The sequence below is a fragment of the Hypanus sabinus genome, chromosome 9 (genome assembly GCF_030144855.1).
Source record: "Hypanus sabinus isolate sHypSab1 chromosome 9, sHypSab1.hap1, whole genome shotgun sequence".
Classification (NCBI taxonomy): Eukaryota; Metazoa; Chordata; class Chondrichthyes; order Myliobatiformes; family Dasyatidae; genus Hypanus; species Hypanus sabinus.
Window position 1 is genome coordinate 114,345,546 of NC_082714.1, and position 25,849 is coordinate 114,371,394.

At 41.0% G+C, this 25,849-nt stretch overlaps 1 protein-coding gene across 4 annotated transcripts in view; it reads right to left on the bottom strand.

Annotated features, from left to right (window-relative positions):
• Positions 1-8,002: 8,002 nt before the first annotated feature.
• Positions 8,003-25,849, bottom strand: part of znf335 (zinc finger protein 335) — a 77,809-nt gene continuing 59,962 nt past the window's right edge. For all 4 annotated transcript variants that reach the window (XM_059980450.1, XM_059980451.1, XM_059980452.1 and 1 more), the window contains exons 21-28: positions 25,428-25,570; positions 23,993-24,105; positions 22,503-22,600; positions 22,296-22,370; positions 17,638-17,721; positions 14,424-14,498; positions 12,323-12,425; positions 8,003-9,243 (exon numbers count right to left, since the gene is read on the bottom strand). In XM_059980450.1, coding sequence (XP_059836433.1) covers positions 9,104-9,243; positions 12,323-12,425; positions 14,424-14,498; positions 17,638-17,721; positions 22,296-22,370; positions 22,503-22,600; positions 23,993-24,105; positions 25,428-25,570 — 831 coding nt within the window. In that variant the 3' untranslated portion in view covers positions 8,003-9,103. The remainder of the gene's footprint in view (positions 9,244-12,322; positions 12,426-14,423; positions 14,499-17,637; positions 17,722-22,295; positions 22,371-22,502; positions 22,601-23,992; positions 24,106-25,427; positions 25,571-25,849) is intronic.

The window sequence follows — 25,849 nt, forward strand, 5'->3', positions numbered from 1 at the left end:
AATGCCTACAAATTGCTTTTTAGAGTAGCTTATGGTTGTGCCAACTAGGGCATCAGTGATTCTGGATTGCATGTTGCATTATGAACCAGGTTTGATTAGGGAGCTTAAGGTAAAGGGGTGCTTAGGAGGCTGTGATCACAATATGATAGAATTCACCCTGCAATTTGAAAGGGAGAAACTAAGGGCAGATATATCAGTATTACAGTGGAGTAAAGGAATTTACAGAGTCATGAGAGAGGAGCTGGCCAAAGTTTATTTGAAGGGGACACTAGCAGGGATGACTGCAGAGCAGCAATGACTAGAGTTTCTGGGAACAATTCAGAATTCACAGGATAGATACATCCCAGCGAAGTATTCTAAAGGCAGAATGACACAACCATGGCTGACAAGGGAAAGCCGAAGCCAACATAAAAGGATTGTGAAATTTTTCAAAACCAAAAGAAGGCAACTAAAAAAAGCCATAATGGGAGACAAAATGAAATATGAAGGTATGCTAGATAACAATATCAAAGAAGATACCAAATGTTTTTTCACATATGTAAAGAGTACAAGAGAGGCAAAAGTAAATTTTGAACTGCTGGAAATAACAGTGGAGAGGTAGTAAAGGGGGGCAAGGAAATGGCTAACAAACAGAATAAGTATTTTGCTTTAGTCTTCACTATCAAAGACATAGCAAGTACTGTATGCCTAAAGTTCAAGTATCAGGGGGAAAACATGAGTGCAATTGCCATTATGAGGGAGAAGGTGCTTGGGAAATTGAAATGTCTGAAGGTAGACAAGTCACCTGGACCAGATGGACTACATGCCAGGGGTCTGAAAGAGGTAGCTGAAGAGATTGAGGTGGCACTAGTAATGATCTTTCAAGAATCACTAGATTACTAGAATTACTTCCAGAGGACTGAAGAATTACAAATTGTCATTCCACTCTTCAAGAAAGGATAAAAGTAAAAGAAACTAAATTATAGGCTATTTATTCTGACTTCAGTGGATGGGAAGATGTTGGAGTCGATTGTTAAGGATGTGATTTCAGGTACTTGGAGAAATGTGATCCAATAAGCCGAAGTCAGCATGGTTTCCTTAAGGGAAAATCTGGCTTGATAGATTTTCTGGAATACTTCGAAGAACTAACAAGCAGGATAGAGAAAGGAGAATTGGTGGATGATGCGTATATGGATTTTCAGAAGGACCTTGATAAGGTACCGTAAGTGCAGCTGCTTAACAAGGTAAGAGCTCATTATATTACAGGAAGGATGCTAGCATGGATAGGGCATTGGCTGATTGACAGGAGGCACAGGATGGGAAGACAGGGAGCCTTTTCTGGTTGACTGCCGGTGACTTGCGGTGTTCTGTAGGTGTCAGTGCAGAGACCTCTTTTTACATTGTATACCAATGATTTGGATGATGGAATTTATGGCTTTGTGGCCAAGCTGACAAATGGTATGAAAATAGTTGGAGGGGCAGGCAAGCAGAGAAGCTACAGATGGACTTGGACAGATTAGGAGACTGGGCAAAGAAGTGGGAAGTAGTAAATGGTGTCAGGCAGTGTGTGGTCATGCACTTTGGTAGGAATAAGAGCATAGACTATTTTCTAAACATGGAGAAACAAAGGGACTTGGTAGTTCCTTTAGGATTCTCTAAAGGTTAATTTGCAAATTGAGTTGGTGGTGAGGAAGGCAAGTATGATGTTAACTTTCATTTGAATAGGACTATAATATAAAAGCAAAGATGTAATACTGAGGCTTTATATGGCACTGGTGAGGCCTCATTTGGATTATTGGAGTAGTTTTGGGCCCCTTATCTAAGAAAGGATCTGCTGACATTGGAGAGGGTTCAGAGAAGGTTCACAAGAATGATTCTGGGAATGAAAAGTTTATTGTATGAGGAGCCCTTGATGTCTCTGGGCCTTTGTTCACTGGCATTTAGAAGAATGAGCAGAATCTATTGAATTTTGTAAGTCCCAGAAGAATGGATGTGGAGAAGATGTTTCCTATGATGGAGGAGTCAAAGACCAGAGGGCACAGCTTCAGAATCGAGGGACATCCATTTAGAACAGAGATGAAGAGGAATTTCTTCAGCCAGAGGGTGATGAATCTGTGGAATCTGTTGCTACAGGTGGCTGTGGAGGCCGGGTCAGGGAATACTTAAGGAGGAGGTTGATAGGTTCTTGATTAGTCAAGGCAAGAGAGGTTATGGGAAGAATGGGGCTGAGAGAAAATGGATCAGCCATGATGGAATGACAAAGTAGTCTTAATGGGCCAAATGGCTGAACTCTGCTCCTAAACCTGATTCTATTTCCAAGTAAAATTACATCCTATGCTACTTACATTACCATAGAAACAGTTTAGCTTTGCAGAATTAGCACATGCATCCTTAGGAAAACAACGATTAATCAAATTGCTTTCACAGTAGTTGGGGCCAACAATGTCATATGTTGAGATGTTGACCCCAAGCATAATGAAAATACATAAGTAAATGGTCTAATAAACAGAGTGGAATGTGATATTATGAAATAACAATTAGCTTTTCCTGAGATGCATGTATAACCCTGAATGTAATCAGCAATAATGATTTGTTATTCTTTACTCTACACTGTGGTTTCATCCCGATGGCATAAATTATGGGTGATGTTTCAACTGAAATTCTTCAGCACTTAATCTTTATACAGGAGAAAAAATGTCTTTATTTCTGAGAAGGCTGTATTAGAAGTGTTCTTGTGTTTTATAGCCCACGCTCTCCAAAAGGCCATCAACTATACACAAAAGATGTGAAAGATTTTGGCCCAAGACAACAACTGTTTTTTTTTTGCTTTCCATAGATGCTGCCTGATCTGCAAGGTCCCGCAGGATTTTGCGTGGGTTTTAAGACCACTAGATATAGGAGCAGCATTAGGTCCTTTGACCCATCGAGTCTGCTCCACAATTTCATCATGGCTGCTCCAATTTTTCTCTCAGCACCAGTTTCCTGCCTTCTCCCCATATCCCTTCATGCCATGACCATCAAGAATCTATCAACCTCTGCCTTAACTATACATTAAGAATTGGCCTCCACAGCTGCCAGTGGCAAAGGATTCCACAGATGCACCACCCTCTGGCTAAAGAAATTCCTCCTCATCTCCACACTGAAAGGACACCCCTCTATTCTGAGGCTGAGTCATCTTGTTTTAGACTCCTCCACCATAGGAAACATCCTCTCCACATCCACTCTATCAAGGCTTTCACCATTTGATAGGCTTCAATTAGGTCACCCCTCATTTTTCTCAATTCTGGTAAATACAGGACCAGGGCCATCAAACGCTTTGATATGACAAGCCATTGAACTCCAGGATCATTTTCATGAACCTCCTTTGAACCCTCTCCAGTTTCAGCATCTACTTTCTAAGATGAGGGACCCAAAGCTGCTCTCAATACTCAAAGCAAGGTTTTACCAGTGCTTCATAAAATCTCAACGTTACATCTTTGCATTTATATTCTAGCTCTCTTGAAATGAATGCTAACATTGCATTTGCCTTCCTCACCACAGACCCAATCTGCAAATCAATCTTTAGGAGTCCTGCATAAAGACCCCCAAATCTCTTTGCTCCTCAGTTTTTTGAATTTTCTCTCTACTTAGAAAATAGACAACCCCTTCATTTCTTCTGACTAAGTGCAAGACAATAGACAATAGGTAATAGGTGCAGGAGTAGGCCATTCATCCCTTCAAGCCAGCACCGCCATTCAATGTGATCATGGCTGATCATCCACAATCAGTACCCTGTTCCTGCCTTCTCCCCATAGCCCTTGACTCCACTATCTTTAAGAGCTCTATCTAACTCTTTCTTGAAAGCATCCAGAGAATTGGCCTCCACTGCCTTCTGAGGCAGAGCATTCGATAGATCCACAACTCTCTGGGTGATAAAGTTTTTCCTCAACTCTGTTCTAAATGGCCTACCCCTTATTCTTAAACTGTGGCCTCTGGTTCTGGACTCCCCCAACATCGGGAACATTTTTCCTGCCTCTAGCATGTCCAATCCCTTAATAAACATATATTTCAATCAGATCCCCTCCCATCCTCCTAAATTCCAGCATATACAAGCCCAGTCACTTCAATCTTTCAATATATGACAGTCCCACCATCCCGGGAATTAACCTCATGAATCTACGCTGCACTCCCTCAATAGCAAGAATGTCCTTCCTCTAATTTGGAGACGAAACTGAACACAATACTCCAGGTGTGGTCTCACCAGAGCTCTGTACAATTGCAGAAGGATCTCTTTGTTCCTATATTCAACTCCTCTCGTTACGAAGGCCAACATGCCATTAGCTTTCTTCACTGCCTGCTTACTTTCAGTGACTGATGAACAAGGACACCTAGATCTCGTTGTACTTCCCCTTTTCCTAACTTGACACCATTCAGATAGTAACCTACCTTCCTGTTCTTGCCACCTAAGTGGATAACATCACATTTAACCACATTAAACTGCATCTGTTCATTCACCTAACCTGTCCAAGTCACCCTGTATTCTCCTAACATCCTCCTCATATTTCACACTACAACCCAGCTTTGTGTCATCTGCAAATTTGCTAATGACCATACACTTCCCAACAATATATTCCATCGACCATTTGTTTGCCTATTCTCGTAATCTGTCTTTCTGTTGTCTCCTTACTTCCTCAAAACTACCTGCCCATTAACCTATCTTCATATTGTCTGTAAACTTTGCAACAAAGCCATCAATTCCATCATCCAAATCATTGACATATAAAGTAAAAAGAATTGGTTCCAACACAGACACTTGTGGAACACCACTAGTCACCAGCAGCCAACCAGAAAAGACTTCCTTTATTCCCAGTCTTTGCCTCCTGCCAGCCAGCCACTGCTTTATCCATGCTAGAATCTTTCCTGTAATACCATAGACTAGTAACTTGTTAAGCAGCCTCATATGTGGCACCTTGTCAAAGGCCATCTGAAAATCCAAGTACACAATATCAACCAATTCCCCTTTGTTTATCCTGCTTGTCATTTCTTCAAAGAATTCCAACAGATTTGTCAGGCAGTATTTTCCCTTGAAGAAACAATCCTGACGATGGCATATTTTATCATGTGCCTCTAAATATCCTGAGATATCATTCTTAATAAGCAACTCCAAATTCTTTCCAATCATGAGGTCAGACTAGCTGACCTATTGTTTTCTTTCTTCTTTCTCTCTATCTTTTTGAAAAGTGGATGACATTTGCAATTTTCCAGTCTTCCAGAACCATTTCATAATCTAGTGATTCTTCAAATATCATTTCTCATGCCTGTATGATCTCTTCAGCTGCCTCTTTCAGAACCCCAGAGTGTACATCATCTGGTCCAGGTGACTTATCTACCTTTAGACCTTTCAGTTTCCCAAGAACCTTCTCTCTAGTTATGGTAACTTTACACACTTCATGATCCCCGACACCTGGAACTTCCACCATACTGCTGGTATCTTCCACAGTGAAGACTGATGCAAAATACTTCTCAGTTCTCCACCATTTTGTTGACCCCCATTACTACCTTTCCAGCATCATTTTCCAATGGTCTGATATCCATTCTCACCTCTCTTTTACTGTTTATGTATCTGAAGAAACTTTTGGTATCCTCTAATATTATTGGCTAGCTTACATTCATATTCCATCTTTACCTTCTTAATGACTTTTTAGTTGCTTTCTGTGGTATTTAAAAGCTTCCCAATCCTCTAACTTTGCACTAATTTTTGCTCCATTACATGCCCTCTCTTTGGCTTCTATGTTGGCTCTAACTTTTCTTGTTAGCCATAGTTATGCCATCTTTCATTCAGAATACTTCTTCCTCATATATCCAGTGCTTCAGAATTACTTCCAGACATTGTTGATCTGCTGTCATCCTTGCCAGTATTCTTTTCCAATAAATTCTGGCCAACTCCTCTCTCATGCCTCTGTAATTCCCTTTACTCCACTGTAATAATGATACCTCTGACTTTTGCTTTTCCTTCTCAAAATTCAGGGTGAGTTCAATGACAGCATGATAAATTTCCCCTAAGAGTTCTTCTACCTTAAGCTCTCTAATCAATTTTGGTTTATTACACAACACCCAACCCAGAATAGCTTCTCCCCTAGTGGGCAGAACCATGAGCTGCTCTAAAAAGCCATCTCGTAGGCACTCTAGATATTCACCCTCCTGATTTTCTCAAACTACCTGCATATTGAAGTCCCTCAGGACTATTGTAACATTGCCACTTTGGCAAGCATTTTCTATCTCCTGTTGTGATTTGTAGGACACCTCCTTACTACTGTTTGGAGTGGCTTTTTATCCTTGTAGTTCTTTAGCTCTATCCACAATGTTTCAACACCTTCCATCCCTGTCAATTCTTTCTAATATTTGATTTCATTTTTTTTACTAACAGAGCAAAGCCACCTGCTTTAGCTTCCCGCTGTCCTTTTAATAAAATGTGTATCCTTGAACATTACGCTCCCAGCTATAATTTTCTTTCAGTCACGATTCAGTGATGCAAACAATATCATACCTGCCAATCTGCAACTGTGCTACAAGTTCTACATTGCATATTCATACATAACACTTTTAGCCTTTTGGATGTTGTCTGCTTTTTACATTGTGATTCATCCTGTAGATTGCAATTTTCAACTATCAACAGCCTTTCCTCACTACATTTGCCTCATTTGTAAACCAGCTACCTCATTCTCAGCACATAGTAATGTAACTTTACTATTATGCTTCTTGTATTGAAACATAGGCAGCTCAGGACACTAGTTACACCATGCTCAACCTTTGATTCCCAACTTTGCCTGAGGTCTTACAAACATCTGCTTCCACAACCTCTCTAACTGTTCTGGCACTCTGGTTCCCATCCCCTTGTAACTCTATACAGCATTCACAAACCTTCACGCTAGGATATTAGTCCATCTCCAGGTCAGGCGCAAACCATCCTTTCTGTATAGGTCCCACCTTCCCTGGAAGAGAGTCCAACGATCCAAAAACCTTATACCCTTCCTCCTAAGATACATATTAAACTATATAATCTTCCTAGGTTTGGCTTTGCTAACACGTGGCATCGGCAACAATCCTGAGATCACATCCCCGGCAGTCCTGCCCTCTACTGTAGCACCTAACTCCCTATGCAGAACCTTGTCACTCATCCTATCCATGTCATTGATACCTACGTGGACCACAACTTTTCGCTGTTCACCCTCCGAGTTAAGAATGCTGAGGATTCGATCCAAGATATCCCAGCCCCTGGCACCCGGGAGGCAACATATGATCCAGAAATCTTGTTCTTGCACACAGAACTTCCTGATTCAGTGCCCAACTGCTGTGACTTTCCTCTGCTAGGCACCCCCCCTCCCCAATTCAAAGTGACATTCCTGTTGTCCAGGGAGAACTCCACACTGGCTCCTTTCCTGACTGGCACCCAGGTTCCTCTGTGTCCTGCATCTTGTGTAACTGCCTCTCTGTATGTCTTATTTATCACCCCCTCAGCCTCCCAAATGATCCAGAGATCATCCATGTTCCAGCTCCAGCTCTGTAACACAGATTGTTAGAAGCTGCAGCTGGATACACTTCTTGCAGTTGTTGTCTGCAGGGTCATTGGAGATCTCCCTACCTTCCCACTTCCTGCAAGGGAAGCATTCAACCATGCTGCCTGGCATCTCTATTGTCCTAGTTCAGCAGATATAAAGAGAAGGAAAAAACTTAACCTTGGGCTTTTCTTTCCTTTACTTTTTGACTGAAGATTCTCTTCGCCAAAGCCTCAAGATCACCACTCTGACTACAGCCACTACACTTGCCACTGCCTTCCTTCAATTTACTCTTGCCAATCAATCCCTGGTCGCTGGTCAAAGCTCTTGCTTTGTAGCAACCTGCTGCTGCCTTTTGTACTCGAGCAGTGGACCTAATTCAAGTCCTTCCTCTCAAAACCTTTGATGTCCATACTGGCTGTTGGTCAGAGCTCTGGTTTTCCAGCACCAGCATGTAAGGCTTCAGAGTCTCTGCACACTTATTTATTAAAAGTTGTCTCATGTGAGATTTCTATATTGAGTTTATTATTGGTACCAAATTTTATTTCACTTTTCTCCCCCCAGAAGAGGAATCAACCAAGCCAGTATTGTGCTATGCAGACAAAATACTGGAGAATCTCAGCAGGTTAGGTAGTATCTATGGAGGAAATCAAAGAGACAACTTTTCTCTCCATAGGTGGTGCTTGACCTGCTGAATTCCTCCATTTTGTATGTGTTCCTCAAGATTTACAGCACTTATTAAATCTCTTGCAGCATTCAGCTGTGTTTGAAGCTGGACTTTTAAGGTGTTAATGGGCTAACCGATGTTGCAGGTTTTCAGTAATCATCACCCCCAAAAAAAACCACTGGATTGTGCGAGTGCATTTTAACAATTACAAGTTCCTGCAAATAAAACAAGAGACTAAACAGCATGAACACATTTGTCCTTCCAACTTGGAAACAATATTCACATCACAATAGAGTGCTACAATGGCAAGTTCTTTTTAAATTGAGCATCTGTTATATATTAAAATGGAAAACAATGACAAATAATACAATGATCAAGCACCTGAATTCCTCAACTAGATCTTCACATTGTCATTCACCTGCAGGCATTCAATAATCTGTACATAATATTTTTGTATATATTCTTTATACACATACATTAAATATATGTATAGATCTGTCTGATTTCTCAGAGGGTGGAAGCTTGTAATTCTTAGATTTTCTTTTATAAACACACAGGTTCATCAGTCCATTTTAAACACTGTGCTAAACCTTTTAATAAACATAAAAATTTGCATTTCAGGCTTTTTGCAAAGACTCAGTACCAAGTTTTATGCATTGGTCTAATCACTGACCAATCTGCAAAGGCCCTGTAGACAAGGGAAGGATGAGGTCGATGGTTGGAAGTGAGATGTACAAATCAACTTTTCATTTGTTCACTGCATGCAAAAGCTGGTGAGGACAATTTGGGGAGCAAACCAAGTTATTGTTAAAGGCAGTGAAAGTACATTTTGTTTTCTCCCCCATCTCCTGGCCTCACTTTCTCCCATCTTTTGCTCAAAAACAAAAGTGCTCCAGTCTTCATCTGCTCCTTCTGCAGTGTATTAGTCTTCAGAATACGTAATGACCTCTGCATGAGCCATCTCGTACTGGATTGCCTGTTGCTGAAGTTGCTGGATTTGTTCCTCTGTAGCTTCGGTAGTGTAGATCCCTTGGACCTGAGCCATGGCAGCATCTGCTACAGCTGAGGAGGAAAGGGATACAACAGCTTACCTTCCACATTTTACAAGGATTTGCAGAAGACAACTTCAAAAGCCAATTTTAAGTGTTAAAATCAACATATCTTTCTTCATGAAAAATGCTGCTTTGCAAATTTGTTAATATTTAATATTCAGAAAGTCAAATGACAATGGCCAGATGAATATAGCTACAACAGGAGACATTTGGAAATACTATAAAATCTGCTCACTGTTACTAATTCTGATAATTTTGTTTTTAATAAATTTAAAGCTGTAGAGTCAGAGCACTCCAGCACAGAAATAGACCCTTCAGCCCATCTAGTCCAAACTATTCATCTGCTTGGTCCCATTGACCTGCATCTGAACTAGGACTGTAGCCCCTCATACCTCTTCCACCCATGCACCTATCCAAGTTTCAACAGTTAAGAAAAACCAAACCTACATGCAGCACTTGTGCTGGCAGGTTGGTCTGCGCACTCAACACTCTCTGAGTGAAGAAGCTCCCCTCAGATTCCCCTTAAACATTTCACCTTTCACCCTTTAACCTCTAGTGCTAGTCCCTCCTGTCTCAGTGGAAAAAGCCTACATTTATCCTTTCTATACCCCTTATAATTTTGTATGCCTCTAACAAATCTCCTCATTCTCCTACCCTCTAAGGAGTCCTAACATATTCAACCTTTCCCAATAACTCAAGTTCACGGGTCCTGGCAACATCCCTGCAAACTTTTTCTAAAAGGCAAGTTATGTACATCCTGAACACGGAGCCATTTAAATATAACATACACAATCTGAAGGAAGAAAGCATCAATGCCTTAAACAGAACCCATGAAGAGATAATGTTAACGACCGTGTTTCACTTTATATCCAAGAGGAACAAAGAAGGTTCCATCAGCGAGGGCTGGGGAAAATGGCCTAAAGATGTGAGAAAGGAAGATGTTATGTTGGCTGCTTCCATTAGTTAACGTTAATTGTAGTCATCGCTAAAGTAGAAGACAAGCAGCAATTCCTGAACGACAAGGTTTCATAAGTGGCGGTGACATTAAATTGTCTGACTTTGGTGATAATGTTGGTGGGATAAATACTGGTCAAAAGACTAGGAGAATTCACTAATGTATTTAAAAGAAAGCATACCACACAGAATTTTTTTCCACTTGGAGCAGCAGATGGAACCTTGATTTAATGTTTTATTTAACAAAGGTTCACTGCAATATTTGCTGGCATGATTGCACTGAACCCAGCAAAATGAACCTGAAAATCAGAAATGCATACTTCCTCATAGGCTTTGATTACATGCTGGAATGGAGCTCTTGTCATAAAATCTAGGCCCATATTAGGTGTTTTAAGTACCAGGGTTAAAAAGAATAAATGTTACAGAGTTAGTAGCAAATACTAAATATTACCATAGAAGGAAATGGATCCATTGATAAACTACAAGAAGAGCAGATAAGGAAAATATTCAAGAAACAATTAAAGTGTTCATAAAGAAAAAAATACAGGCAATGGAGCACAAGAAAAATCATGAAAGCAATTCAGTTGGAAACTGGATACGCGAGTATAAATGAAAAAGTGCTGAAACCCCTGCTGCATTTGTAAAGTGAACAAAACTGATCACTGGAAGAACACAATGGGTCAGGCAGCAGTTGTGGAGGCAGAAGGTGTAAGTTGATGCCCTGGACCGAGATGATGCATCAGGACTCAGTGGGGGGTGGGGTGGGGGGAGAAGAACGATTGCCAGTGAGTGTGCCTGTGCAAAACTGGGATGTGATAGGTGGAAAAGATAAAGGGCTGAAGGAGGAATTGAGTAGGAGAGAAGAGTTGTGCATGGAGAAAAGGATGGGAGCAGGACATCAGAGGGAGGTGATAGGTAGGTGAGGAAAAGGGGCAAGTGGGGAGCAGAAAGGGGAATGGATGAAGAGAGTGGGGAGGAATGAAAAGTTACCAGAAGTTAGAGATATCGATGTTCATGCCCTCAGGTCGGAAGCTATCCAGACAGAATGAGGTGATGTGCCTCCATCCTGGGTGTGGCCTCATCGTGGCAGTAAGGGAGGTCGTGGACTGACATGTTGGAATGGGAATGGGGTTTGGAATTAAAATGGTTGGCCACTGGGAAATCCTACTTGCTGGTGCTCAACTGAGATTTTTGAGGAAGTGCCAAAGGAAGGGCAAGGCAGTGAACATTTTCTACATAGACTTTAGTAAAGCATTTGATAAGGTCTCTCATGTTGGGCTGATTCAGAAGGTAAAGATGGGATTCTTGATGAATTGCATGTTTTGATTCAGAACTGGCTCGCCCGAAGAAAGCGTAGGGCCAGAAGGCTGCTTCTCTGATTGGAGGTTAGTGATTTGTGGTGTTCCCCATGGATTGGGGCTGAAACCCGACCGGGGGGGGGGGAGGGGGGGGGGGAGAAGGAGGCATGGAGGTGAACTCAGAATCTGTTTATCTGTTTCCCTGAGAGGAAATGTCAAATACAAGAGGACATGTTTTTAAAAGATGGCTGAGAGGTTGCTTAAAGGAAAAATAAGGGACAAGATTTTTTTAAAATCAGAGTGTAAGTACTTGGAATGGACTCCCATGGGTAGTAGTGGCAGCAGTCAATTTGCTGGAGTTTAAGAGGTTTTTAGATAGACATAGGAATATATAGGGAATGCAAGGATATGGATGCTACATAGGAAGAGGATATTTAGCATAAATTAGTACAACATTGCGAATCGAATGCCCAGTCCAGTGCTGTCCTGTGTAAGAATATATGTGATGCCATGTGGACTCAGTGTGTGTGGGAGGAGAGCATTTGAGGGGGATGTGGGGTTACCTGACATTCTCCTCAAACTTAGGAGTGAACCCAGTCGAAAGACCATTAAACATTGTTTCAGGTGCAGAATTCATTGCAAGGCTCCTCAAGGGGATTGAAGCAGAGGTTGGGGTGGGGTGTGCTCATTTGTGGCATTAGGCATGGCTACCAGGTACAAGCGCTAGAAATACTCAGACAATGGCAGTGTGGAGGGAAGAACAGGTTAATGGCCTTCAGATAAACATAGCCACAATTCTCCCTTCACACCAGAACTGGGGGAAAGAGGCTGGTTTACCTGTCACTGCCGAGTGTGCAGCGGCCTCCAGCTCCGCCTGTGTCACTACCTGCCGGTCGGTGATCGGCACGTACTGGATCTGTCCATCATGGCTCACTGCAATCTTAACAACACAACACCATGTAAAGACGCTGAAGTGATCAAGCAAGCAGAAACTGGCTGCTTCAACATGAAGAGACTGGGATGAAATATATGGAAGCTAGGGAATGCTCCTCCTGCAGCAAGTAGGAGATCAGAGACACTTAAATGTTCTTGACATCCTCGCCGATGTTCAGCTGCAGCTCTATCCACTCTATGAAGTCTGACCTCGCTGCAGATGGACTCTCTATGCAGTATCTGAGATGCAGATGATCTGTTAGGCAGTAGTTTAGTCAGCTAATCACCCCATAGGTACAGAAAGAGAGAGGTTCTTGATGGTCACTGACAATCAGTGTAGGAATTTGTTGTGGTCATTTCCCTCTCATTTGGAACACTGGTGTATCAGAGTCAGACTCAGAGCAAAACTGTACAGATATAAGCCCTTCAGCCCAACCAGTTCATGCTGACCGTGTTGTCCACTCAGCTTGTCTCCTATCCCTTTAAGTGTCACCTCCATGTACCTATCCAAGTGCCCCTTAAATGGTACTACAGTACCATTTTCTGGCAGTTCAACCCAAATACTGGGTGGAAAAAGTTGCCCAGAGGTCTCTTATATCCATCCCCTCTCAATTCTAATCTTTGCCTCCCTAGTTTTAGATTCCATTTCCCTGGAGAAAAGACTGTTAACATCCACTTTTTCTATGCCTCTCACTCTCAATTGTAAAAAATTCTATAAGATCACCTCTTATTCTTCATTCTGAGGAATGAAGAGCTAACCTGGCCAAACTCTCCCTATAAATCAGGCCCATTAGACCATAAGACAAAGGAGCAGAAGTCGGCCATTAGTTCCAGCAACCTCCTCATAAGATGGGATTCAACTTGGAATACACTCCCAGAAAGTGTAGTGGAAGCAGAGTCACTGATAAGTTATCCGAAGGAGCACTTAAGTCAGCTAGGCATAGAATAGTACTGGCCAAGGATTGTGAAATGGGATTAATGTAGTGAATGTTGTGGGCCTAAAGGCCTGTTTTGATGTTGTACATCCCTGACTCCCAAGAATATTTTAAAATAATCGTTGAGAGAGCTAAAGTTCCATACTTTATCCAATGGAGGGTTGAGACTTTAAAATGTAGTTTCTATGCATAGGAAGCACTGCAAGATGCTCTACCTGAGCAAGTTCAACAGAATTTTTACTGACTGCAAATCTGGAAGGAGAGCCTTGCTCCCTGTCAGAAGTCCCAAGTAATTAAAAACCTTTAACATTTTTTTAATTTAGACATTTTTAATCACTTTGCATTAAAATGAACTTTGTTAATTCTTTTCTTTCTAGTAAAAGAAAATATATATAATTGATATATTTCTTGTGAATGCTGCTACTCTGAAGCTCTGTGCCTGTGATGCTGGAGCAAGTAAGTTTTTCCATTCAACCTTTGCGCACACATTCTTATGCACATGAAAATAAACTTGATTTTGAATACATCAAGTTGGTGTACATATTTCAAAAATAATTCTAATAATGACATTAAAGTATCGCTGCTTTGTGGGACAAGCGAATGGGATCTCTGTAGGTTCGGAGAGACACACACCCAGCAAGCAAGGACTTCACTCCCTGACTCCACGTAGAGACAGCAATGTGGAGTAGCACCGGAAGTGTTGTGGGACCTTTTTCAGTGTGAAGGGTTGAGCGTCAATGGTTTCACTTCTGGTCAGCATGGTCTGGTCCTTTGGCTACAGGGGCTGAAACACCAATATGTACTTTTACCTTTCCAGTGGAGATGTCAACTAAATTGTGTTCCAAAGATTAACATTTTCAGTGCACGTTAAGCACTCACTATAAATCAACCTGGCATCATTACTCATTGAATTACCAATGCTCTGTTCTGCAGCATGAATTTTGTCAACACGCAATGCACCTTCTTGCTGTCAACAATAACAAATTATGAAGAGATTATATAACCCTTTGATTTAAAATCATAGTACCATCTACTTTATTAATAGCTTAATTTCTAAATGAGAACTGTACCTGCTGTCCCTCCAAGACCTGTTGTATCTGTGGATCTGATTCATATTGTATGTGGTGGATTTGACCATCTTGAACCTGCAGAAAACACCAATACATTAGTGAGCTACTATTTACCTACAGACTGGAAAACATTCATACTTACAACACTCCTAGCTTAGTCAATTCTGCAAGTCACGGGCTTGAAGAAATGACGAGATAATAGGTGACTGGATGCTGGATCAAATGTAATTTAGTGTAATACCTTGAAAGGCAAAAGTTACAAAATACCTTAAATCAAAGATCTTGATCACTGCAGACACAACTATCAATGGTGGAAAATTAAAAATGTGTAACCACCCAAAACTAGGGGAGTTCAATAGTTTTGTGCTGGGGAGTTGGTGTTGAAATGTGATTCCAGCTGAGTTAAGAAAAATGCAATAAGTTATATGTGTAAAAGCACTGGTGTACAATGCTATACAGCCTGTAGCATCCTCAATAGCAAGGATTTGCTTTGGTGGTAAAGCAGGAAACAAAATGGTAAGGAAGCAGAATGTTACTGAAGCAGAAGGAGGAGCTGTACATGTTTTATACATAGAATTTAGTTAAAGAGTGATTAAGTTTCATGTCAAATGGCTGGTCCAAAGTGTTAAGGCATATAGGATCCAAGGCAAACTGACTAATTGGATTCAAAACTGGTTTGGTGATGGGAGGCAGAGTGTCATGGTGAGAGGATACTTTTTTTGATTGGGAGTCTGTGACCAGTGGGAATATTTGAAGGATTGGTACTAGGACCCTTGCATTTAGTGATATATATTATGATGAAAGGCTAAGAGTTGGTTATGGCTAGAATCAACTCCCGTCTCAGAAAGGACCTAGACCCTCTGCAATTTGCCTATTGCCGCAATAGGTCTACAGCAGACGTGATCTCAAAGGCTCTCCACACAGTCTTGAATCACCTGGACAATGCAAATACCCATGTCAGTTTGATGTTTATCGACTATAGCTCAGCATTTGACACCATCATTCCTTTAGTCCTGATCAAAAGGGTACAGAACATAGGCCTCTGTACCTCCTCCTGCAAATGAATCCTCTACTTCCTAACCAACAGGCCACAATCTATGTGGATTAGTAATAACATCACCACCTCACTGAGAGTCAACACTGGCACACCACAGGGATATGTGCTTAGTCCACTGCTCTACTCTCTCTACACTCAAGACTGTGTGGCTTGCCATATATCAAATGCCATCTATAAATTTGTTGATGATACAAACATTGTTGGCAGAATTTCAGGTGGTGATGAAAGAGCTTAAAAGAGCAAGATATACTAATTAGTTGAGTGACTTGGGAGTGCTTGTGCACAAATCACAAAGGGTTGGTTTGCAGGTGCAGCAGGCTGTCAATAAGGCAAATGGAATGTTGGCCTTCATTGCTAGAAGGAATGAACTCAAGAGCAGGGAGATTATGCTGCAACTGTACAGGGTACTGGTGAGGCCACACCTGGAGTATTGTGTGCAGTTCTGGTCTCCTTACTTGAGAAAGGATATACTGGCTTTGGAGGCGGTGCAGAGGAGGTTCACCAGGTTGAGTCCAGAGATGAGGGGGTTGGACTGTGAGAAAAGATTGATTCTCCTGGAACTGGACTCACTGGAATTCAGAATAATAAGGGGAGATTTTATAGAAACATATAAAATAATGAAAGGGATAGATAAGATAAAGGCAGGAAAGTTGCTTCCACTAGTAGGTGAGACTAGAACTAGGAGACATAGCCTCAAGATTCGGGGGGAGTAGAGTTAGGACAGAGATGATAAGGAACTGCTTTTCGCAGACAGTGGTGAATCTGTGGAATTCTCTGCCCAATGAAGCAGTGGAGGCTACCTCAGTAAATATAATTAAAATAAGGTTGGATAGACTTTGCATAGTAGGGAAATTAAGGACTATGGGGAAAAGGCCAGTAGGTGGAGACGAATACATGGCCAGATCTTATTGATTAGCAGAGCAGGCTCGATGGCCCAGATGGCCTACCCCTGCTCCTATTTCTTATGCTCTTACTTTCTTACAGCCTGCACTTAACAATTAGCAAAACCAAAGTGCTGATTGTGAACTTCAGAAAGGGTAAGAAGAGGAACACAAACCAATCCTCAGAGGGATCAGAAATGGAGAAAGTGAGCACTAGTGAGCAATTTCAAGTTACTGTCTGTCAATATCTCTGATTATCTAACCTGGACGCAACATACTGATGCAGCTGCAGAGGAGGCAAGACAGTGGCTATATTTCATTAGGAGATTGAGGACAGTTGGTTTGTCAACTAAAACACTCAGACTTCTACAAATGTATCACGGAGAACATTCCGACAGGACGAATCACCCTCTAGTATTTGGGGATTTGGAGGGGGGTTGTGGAGAATTGGCTACTCCGCAAGATTGAAGAAAGTTACAGAAACTTTAAGATTAGTCAGCTTCATCATAGGTACTAGCCTCCGTAGTATCCAAGACATCTTCAAGGATACGTTAGGAAGGCGGCGTACCACCACCCAGGACATGCCCTCTTCTCATTGTTACTGTCGGAAAGGAGGTACAGAAGCCTGAAGGCGCGCACACAGCGATTTAAGAATAACATCTTACTCTCTGCCACTACTTATTTTAACATGGTTATTTAAAAGACATATATACACGCACACACATTTTATATATAATATATACATACACATACAACATACATATACATTTTATATATATACACACACACATATATTTTTACTGTAATTCAGTCTGCTCCCTCTATATTTATCATATATTTCATTGTATTGCTGCTATAAAGTTAACAAATTTCATAATATACACCGATGATATTAAACCCAATTCTGATAATCTGATACATTAATAACTTGGATGTGAACATAGTTAAGTTTGTGGACACCATGAAAGTGGGTGGTGATGTGGATAACAAGGGAGGTTGTCCAAAGCAAAAGCATGATATAAATAGGTGGAAAGAGAATTAAATCCTAGTAAGTATGAGGATAAATACATATATATTTTGGAAAGTCAAACAGATGCTTTTCATTCCTTTGAGGGAGGAAGAGACGGTATTCACAATTTCAACAAAGTGCTTCACAGCCAATGGATTTCTACTGTGGCATGGCAGATAAATCTGTGTCCCATTCTTGCATACATTTTGATGCTGCTCCTGTATGCCAGTTTCTAGTAAGTTTGCATCAGAATACATCGGCACCCACCTGAATATGGTGGCCGTCAGGGACAACCACGTACTCCTGTGGAACAAGATGCTGTACACCTTCCTGTGAAATTATGTATTGCACCTTCAGAAAGGAAAAGAATATCAACACGTTTAGGAATAGAACAGAAATCAATTAAAACTATAACCATTTACCTCATTCAGATAGAACATCATCTGAATTTGAATGAATACAAATTTGAACTCTGAACCTTACTTTTAAAGTTTGTATGGAAACTTGCAGCACTGTACTTGATCTGGTATTGGGAAATGAACCTGATCAGGTGTCAGGTCTCTCAGTGGGAGAGCATTTTGGAGATAGTGATTCACAATTCTATCTCCTTTACCATGGCATTGGAGAGGGATAGGAACAGACAAGTTAGGGAAACGTTTAATTGAAGTAAGGGGAAATATGAGACTATCAGGCAGGAACTTGGAAGGATAAATTGGAAACGGATGGTCTCAGGGAAACGTACAGAAGAAATGTGGCAAATGTTAATGGGATATTTACGTGAGGTTCTGTGTAGATACATTCCAATGAGACAAGGAAAGGATGGTAGGGTACAGGAATGGTGGTGTACAAAGGCTGTTGTAAATCTAGTCAAGAAGAAGAGCTTATGAAAGTTTCAAAAAACTAAGTAATTATATGAATCTAGAAGATCAAAAGGCTAGCAGGATGGAGTTTAACAATGAAATTAGGAGAGCCAGAAGAGGCCATGGGAAGGCCTTGGTGGACAGGATTAAGGAAAACCCCAAGGCATTCTACAAGTGTGTAAAGAGCAAGAGGATAAAACGTGACAGAAAAGGACCAACAAAATGTGACAGTGGAAAAGTGTGCATGGAACCGGGGGAAATGGCAAGGTAAGTTAATGAATACTTTGCTTCAGTATTCACTACGGAAAAGGATCTTGGAGATTGTAGCGATGACTTGCAGCAGACTGAAAAGCTTGAGCATGTAGATATTAAGAAAGAGGATGTGCAGGAGCTTTTGGAAAGCATCAAGTTGGATAAGTCAACGGGACCGGATGGGATGTACCTCAGGCGAGGGAGGAGATTGCTGAGCCTCTGGTGATGATCTTTGCATCATCAATGAGGACGGGACAGGTTCCAGAGGATTGGAGGGTTTGCAGATGTTGTTCCCTTATTCAAGGAAGGGAGTAGGGATAGCCCAGGAAATTATAGACCAACCACTGAAGTAAGACCCCATGGTAAGTCGATGGAGAACATCCTGAGAGGCAGGATCTATGAACATTTGGAGAGGCTTAACATGATTAGGAATAGCCAACATGGCTTTGTCAAAGGCAGGTCGTGCTTTATGAGCCTGATTGAATTTTTTAAGGATGTGACTTAACATATTGATGAAGGTAGAGCCATAGGTTTAGTGTATATGGATTTTAGCAAGGCATTTGATAAGTACCCCATGCAAGGATTATTGAAAAAGTAAGGAAGCATGGGATACAAGGGGACATTGCTTTGTGGATCCAGAACTGCCTTGCCTACAGAAGGCAAAGAGTGGTTGTAGATGGGTCATATTCTGCATAGAGGCTGGTGACCAGTGGTGTGCCTCAGGAATCTGTTCTGGGACCCCTTCGCAGTAATTTTTATGAATGACCTGGATGAGGAAGTGGAAGGATGGGTTAGTAAATTTGCTGATGACACAAAGGTTGGGGGTGTTGAGGATAGTGCAGACGGCTGTCAGAGGTTACAGTGGGACATTGATAGGATGCAAAACTGGGCTGAGAAGAGGCAGATGGAGTTCAACCCAGATAAGAGTGAGGTGGTTCATTTTGGTAAGTCAAATATGATGGCAGAATATACTATTAATGTTAAGACCCTTGGCAGTGTGGAGGATCACAGGGATCTTAGGGTCCGAGTCCATAAGGCTCTCAAAGCTGCTATGCAGGTGACTGTGGTTAAGAAGGCATATGGTGCATTGGCATTCATCAACTGTGGGACTGAGTTTAAGAGCCAAGAGGTTACGTTGTAGCTATATAGGACCCTGGTCAGACCCCACTTGGAGTACTGTGCTCAATTCTGGTCACCTCACTACAGGAAGGACGTGGAAACCCTAGAAAGGGTGCAGAGGAGATTTACAAAGATGTTGCCTGGATTGGGGAGCGTGCTGTATGAGAATAGGTTGAGTGAACTTGACCTTTTCTCCTTTGAGCGGAGGAGGATGAGAGGTGACCTGATAGAGGCATACAAGATAATGAGAGGCATTGATCGTGTGGATAGTCAGAGGCTTTTCCCAGGGCTAAAATGGCTAGCATGAGAGGGCAAAGTTTCAATTTGCTTGGAAGTAGGTACAGAGGAGATGTCAGGGGCAAGGATTTTTAAAAAAAATAAATCCAGTGAGTGGTGAGTGTGCGGAATGGGCTGCCTGCAGTGGTGGTGGAAGTGGAAACGATAGGGTCTTTTAGGGGACTCCTGGATGATACATGAAGCTTAGAAAAATAGAGTGCTGTGGGTAAGCCTAGGTAGTTCTAAGGTAAGGATATGTTCGGCAAAGCTTTGTGGGCCAAAGGGCCTGTATTGTACTGTATGTTTTCTACGTTTCTAAAATAGTTGAAGGTCATATTCATTTATACAATTTATTTAATGCCAAATTTAGAATATAAATTTCAGAGCTTTGTTGTAAGTGAATACTTTTGAGGGCCATCCAACGTCTTACTGAACACCCATGAAGTTAAGTAATGCACCAATATCAATTTTGTATTCCAATGATAATGCCAATATTTTAAACTCAAAATCGTATCTTGCAATCTTCTCTTAAGTTCTCTTCCCACACCTGTACATACAGCCACAGGTTAACTAATCTCACTCCTAAATCAAATATTGAAATAGCACAACCTTCTAAACAATAAGTCTCTAATACTATCCTTCATGGCCAGATGAACAATATAGGTGATTAACAACGTCCATTAACACAAAACTTTACTTCATAGAGTGGACCAGCCAATATGTCAATATTTGCCCCACAGCACACTTGCCAAATCTAAAATCTGCCTGATCCATGGAAAGAGTCTGTGGGGATGAACTGAAATGATCAGCCCAACCTAGAGATTACAAAGCTGCTCAGTTCCTCACATTTGCTATTTAATAACATAGCTCATCTGATTGTTACAATTCTGCACTCTCCTCTGTCTGAATCAGTCTGATGTACATCAGTTTTTAAAAAACTCATCTGCCTTAAATAAGCCATCCATTCATTTTAATGAACAACCCTCATCTCTAGATTTTTCAGCAGTAGAAAGCATTTTCTCTATAACAACTATGTTAAGTCTCCTTTGGACATTACATATCTCATTAAAGTTCCCCTTTGCTCTTCTGAACTCCACTTCTCCCCAACTCATATGAGATAGTACTTCATTAAACTGCCTCTGACCTGCTACCAAAGCACTTACATCCTTCCTTAACAAAGACTACTACTCTATATAGTCCTGACCAAATCTCCTGTGCAACTGAAGTCTTTGGTTCCCCCAGCAATAAAGAGTAGTATTCTGTTGGCTGCCCTCATTACTTGCTCTGGCTACATTGTCTCACTTGATCCATGCACCAGGGTACCCATATCACTCTGGCCCCTACAGTCTCCCACTATTTGGGTCATACACTTTTTGTTCCATCTTTTTCTGCTAAAAATTACCAGTTTGCCATTTTCTTCCATTATCATACATTTAAAAATTCCTTGCCCCTTTGCTTAACTCGTCATCTGTAGACCTTCGTAAACCCCCTTTTGTCCTTTTTAGAACACACAGTCCCATCTACGTTTGTGTCATTGGCAAATTTATTAATAACACTTTTGGTTCCTTCTGCACAACCTAATAATCCTCAATGATGAATAATATATTTTGGATCTTACCCTTACCCTTTATCTTAATCTTACCCTTTGGCTGATTCAATAGGTACTTTTAAGAGACTCAATGCATATGGATTTAAGAAAAATGGAGGGTTATGGGCTGTGTAGGAAGGAAGGGCTAGGATCATGGAGTAGGTTATAACGGTCAGCACATTATGGGCCAAAGGGTCTGTACTGTGCTCTACTGTTTTATGGACAGCAACTAGTATAATTACTAGGACATTAAATGGGACGAATTCTCACTTTGCTGGGTCTCCCACACTCACATTCATGGAGCATCAGGTATATTTGTAAGTTTGTGTACGGGGCTGCAGGATGGCATAGCTTTACAAGGCCAGCAATCTCTGGCAGGGGTTCAATTCCCACCACTGTCTGTAGGAGTTTGTACATTCTTCTCATAACTGCATGTGTATCCTTTGGGTGCTCCGGTTATCTCCCATCTTTCAAAGACGTACTGTTAGAGTTAGAGTTATAATTGTGGGCTATGTTGGTGCCCAGCCTAATCCTCACTGATTTGATGCAAGTGATGCATTTCACTGCTTCAATGTACATGTGACAAATAAAGCTAATCTTATTCTTCCTTAAGTTCCATTGACATACAAGCATTAAATTCAGATTACAGTCATTTGGCTTTTATTTGTAAAATTAAGAATCTTATTACTACATTATTACAAGGTTGACCAATACTAAGAGACCATTTAAATATGATTTAACCCAAGAGTAAACAGATTAAAAATTAACAGTTCATTAGGCAGAAGTGGGTAAACTATTCAATAGGTACTACTATGAAAATTCACAATTACCTGGTTATCTCCTGTCACTAAATGTTGAACGGTTTGCCCATCAGACGTTATGTGTTGTATATACGTTGTCTCATCCTAAGTTTGCGGTTGTCAGAGGAGGAAAGAAGAAAACAATAACAAACATTGTAGAGAATCCACAGAGCAGTTTGATATTAGTTTACCTCAGCCCACTCATGCTAGTGTCAGGATTATAAACTCTGCACCTACCTGGTCAGAAATAGACTGCTCCTGAGCCACAATGATATGGTCCTGGGCCAAGGCCTGGAATCGATCTGATGAAATGACAGCATCATCTGTCTGCAGAGCTGCACAGTGGATACGAACAATTTTCCTCAGTTAGCAGAGGATTCACTGAGTCAGCTCAGCCCTCTTAAACACTATCCAAGCTTCTAAAAATCAAAACTGAAAACCCAGAACAATATCTGGAAGAGAGCAGAGCAGGACGGCTCACAGTGAGAAGTAACAACAACATTACATGTAGATATGTGTGTGAGAAAGCTGGTCTCAGCTACTTCTCTAGTAGATTGTACAGAATTTGACTCTGCTCCCGAGATTAGAAACATGTGATAAAATGTTATCAAAAATTCAATGTTGTATAAGACACCAGAGGGTAATCCTTTTTGGCCATTGCATGAGCCATACAAAGTAATCAGAGGTGGTGTGAAAGGGAGGTTGAGTTTGATGAGTGGCCATCTTATAGACTAGAAGGCACCTTCTCCTTACATATTTATAAAAGGCAAAGAAGAAATAGTGTGGAACAAAATGAAAGAGAAATGATTGCTTTAGACAGACATACATCAGTTCCACCAGCACCAGTGGGTACCTGCTTGATTCAGTAAACTATGTACAGATTATCAGAGGTTTGCCAGCATTTAGCCCCTTCTGCTAACTGCCTAATGCAGACAGTTTGTCACTCGTTAGTTTATCATCTAGAGAGGACATTAACCTATGCACCATGGAATAGTGTTTCACCATGAAACCGAGTCTGCACATACACCCTACAGTACTTTTCCTTTATCATGGAGGATGTTGCAGGGAAACCCAAACTGGAGCAGCAGGCACAAGGGTGGGGTAACCAGGTGGGTGTAGATGTGGTTATGATACTCTTGGGCCTGGCCACCATGTGCCCAATGACAAACCAGATGATCAATGATAATGGAGGGCGACAGTACATTCACATTTAACTGTTCTCAGAATCCAATTTCCCTCCTCTCATGTACGAGATTCTAGTGGTTTAAAAGTTCCTCCTCTCTCTGCCTTTCACACACAATATGACCACATCCTTTAACCACTTCCCTCATTCCTTCTGCACAAGCAACACCATGGCATCAGAACTGTTCCAGCCAGAATAACGGAATGATAAGCATGTCAATGCATTAAACTAGTAGGCCCGTTATTAGTAAGGCCAGAAGAAGGGGGGGGGGGGGGTGAGAGAAGGGGGGGTGGAATATAGTAAATCAGCCATGATGGAATGGTGGAGCAGACTTGATAGGTCAAATGACCTTACTCTGCTCCATGTCTTATGGTCAATCTACCAACACAGATTCTAGCTCACGTCCAACAGTAGATTAAAAGTAAGTAACCAGTCATGAGCACCATGTTCAGAGCCTCAAATCACATCCTTTTCTGTGACTTTTCTGTGACTCCAAGTAAAAATTCTTTCAGTTCTTTAGACTTCCTAGTGGCCTGTTACTCACCGATTGCTTCATCATCACTATTCAGAATGACGTGTTGCTGCCGAGGCTTCTTCTGTGAGTCCGAGCTGTGCAGTCGCTCGATGTGGAACTTCAAGTGCCCATTTCGGTTAAACCTTCAATGTTTGTTGTTGCGAAATACAAAGAAATTACACGATAGAAATTATTAAATTGAACACAAATTTTGAGGTAAATTATACACAAGTTCTTGGAATGGACCATCAGCACTATCTTGCAATTCCTCTTCTGCATTGTTATTTGTAACTTCGTAATTTTTAATGTCTTATACAGTATTGCAGCCACAAAATAACAAATTTCATAATATATGTCAGTGATAACAGTCATTTAAAGTAAAATTGGATAGGTATATGGACAGGAAAGGAATGCAGGGTTATGGGCTGAGTGCAGGCCAGTGGGACTAGGTGAGTGTAAGCGTCAGCATGGACTAGAAGGGCTGAGATCGCCTGTTTCCATGCTGTAATTGTTATATGGTTATATATAATAAACCTGACTGTGATACAGATGATATTCAGTAGTATTATATTGGTTTTATAGAACATTAACAACCAGCAACATGAACATTGATGCAATCGCTGATCAACTGATTTCTTGACACAAACATCCCTGAGCATTAGTGAATAGGGCAAAGCAAGAAATGCCAAGTCACCCCACCACTTGTGCCAGATTTCTCAGGATAGAGAGTAGAAATCTTAGCTGACAGTGAAGCAATACTGGAAGGGGTAAAATGTAAAGACTTCGATGTAGGCTTCGATACAAAATTAAAATTGTGAAAGCTGGGGGATAAAAATCATTAATATTGGAAAGAAAAAATATTTATTAAGTATATCACACTAATTTAAGTCTGCATTTAGCAAGTTCAGAAAAAAAGACAGTGAAAGAATGGGGCAAATTTTCCAAGTCATCCACGGGGCTATGTTTAAGTCCACAGAAACCTACCACACACACACAACTGGCCATAAAGCTTGAACTAGTTGGTCCAAAATTGGAGAAAGTCCTAAAAATAGACAATGTACAATTCCAAGAAAGCTGCAGTGAGGGAATAGGTTAATGGGGAATACTGACAGGAAGGCTATTTGAACAAATATTTCATAAATATATGGGATAAACATAATGCCTATAATTATGTAACTTTGCTGTTAAAAGATAGCTTAAATGAGTGTAAGACAGTTGATGGAAAAAGGGAACAAGCTTGAAGTTCACATTCATGAAGCAGAGAAATACTGGACTTTTAGGAGCTTTTTGGCAAAAATTTTCTAATATTCTGTTAATCAATAACAATAAACAAAATGTACATTATAATAAAAGTCAGCTGCCTGCCTAACCTATGAAATTTAGACAAAACTTACATCTTCCACTGTAATTTTAAAGAAATAATTCTTTGCTTTGAAAGGTGCAAAGTACAAGATGAAAGACTTACCTCTGTCCACAAATATCACAGGCAAAAGGCTTCTCATTTGTATGTGTGAGTAGATGCCGCCGAAGATCTTTCTTGTTTTTGGATGCAAAGCTACACTGGTTACATTTGTGAGGTCTTAAATTGGAATGCTGCAACATATGATCCTGCAGGCAAGAAGGGTTCCTTTTTTACTGGGGGATACATTCACAATACAATCAGTACAAATGCATACGCATTAAACCACATCGAGGGGGGTAGCAGTAAAAAGCTCAAGCAGCTTCAAATTCCTAGATGTCATCAGCTCAAAGAACCTATCCTGGGCTCAACACATTGACACAGTTATGAAGATATGCCAACAGTTATACTTCATTAGGAGTTTGAGATACGGCACATCACCAGAGACTTGCACAGTTCTACAGATCTACAGTGACAAGGGTTCTGAG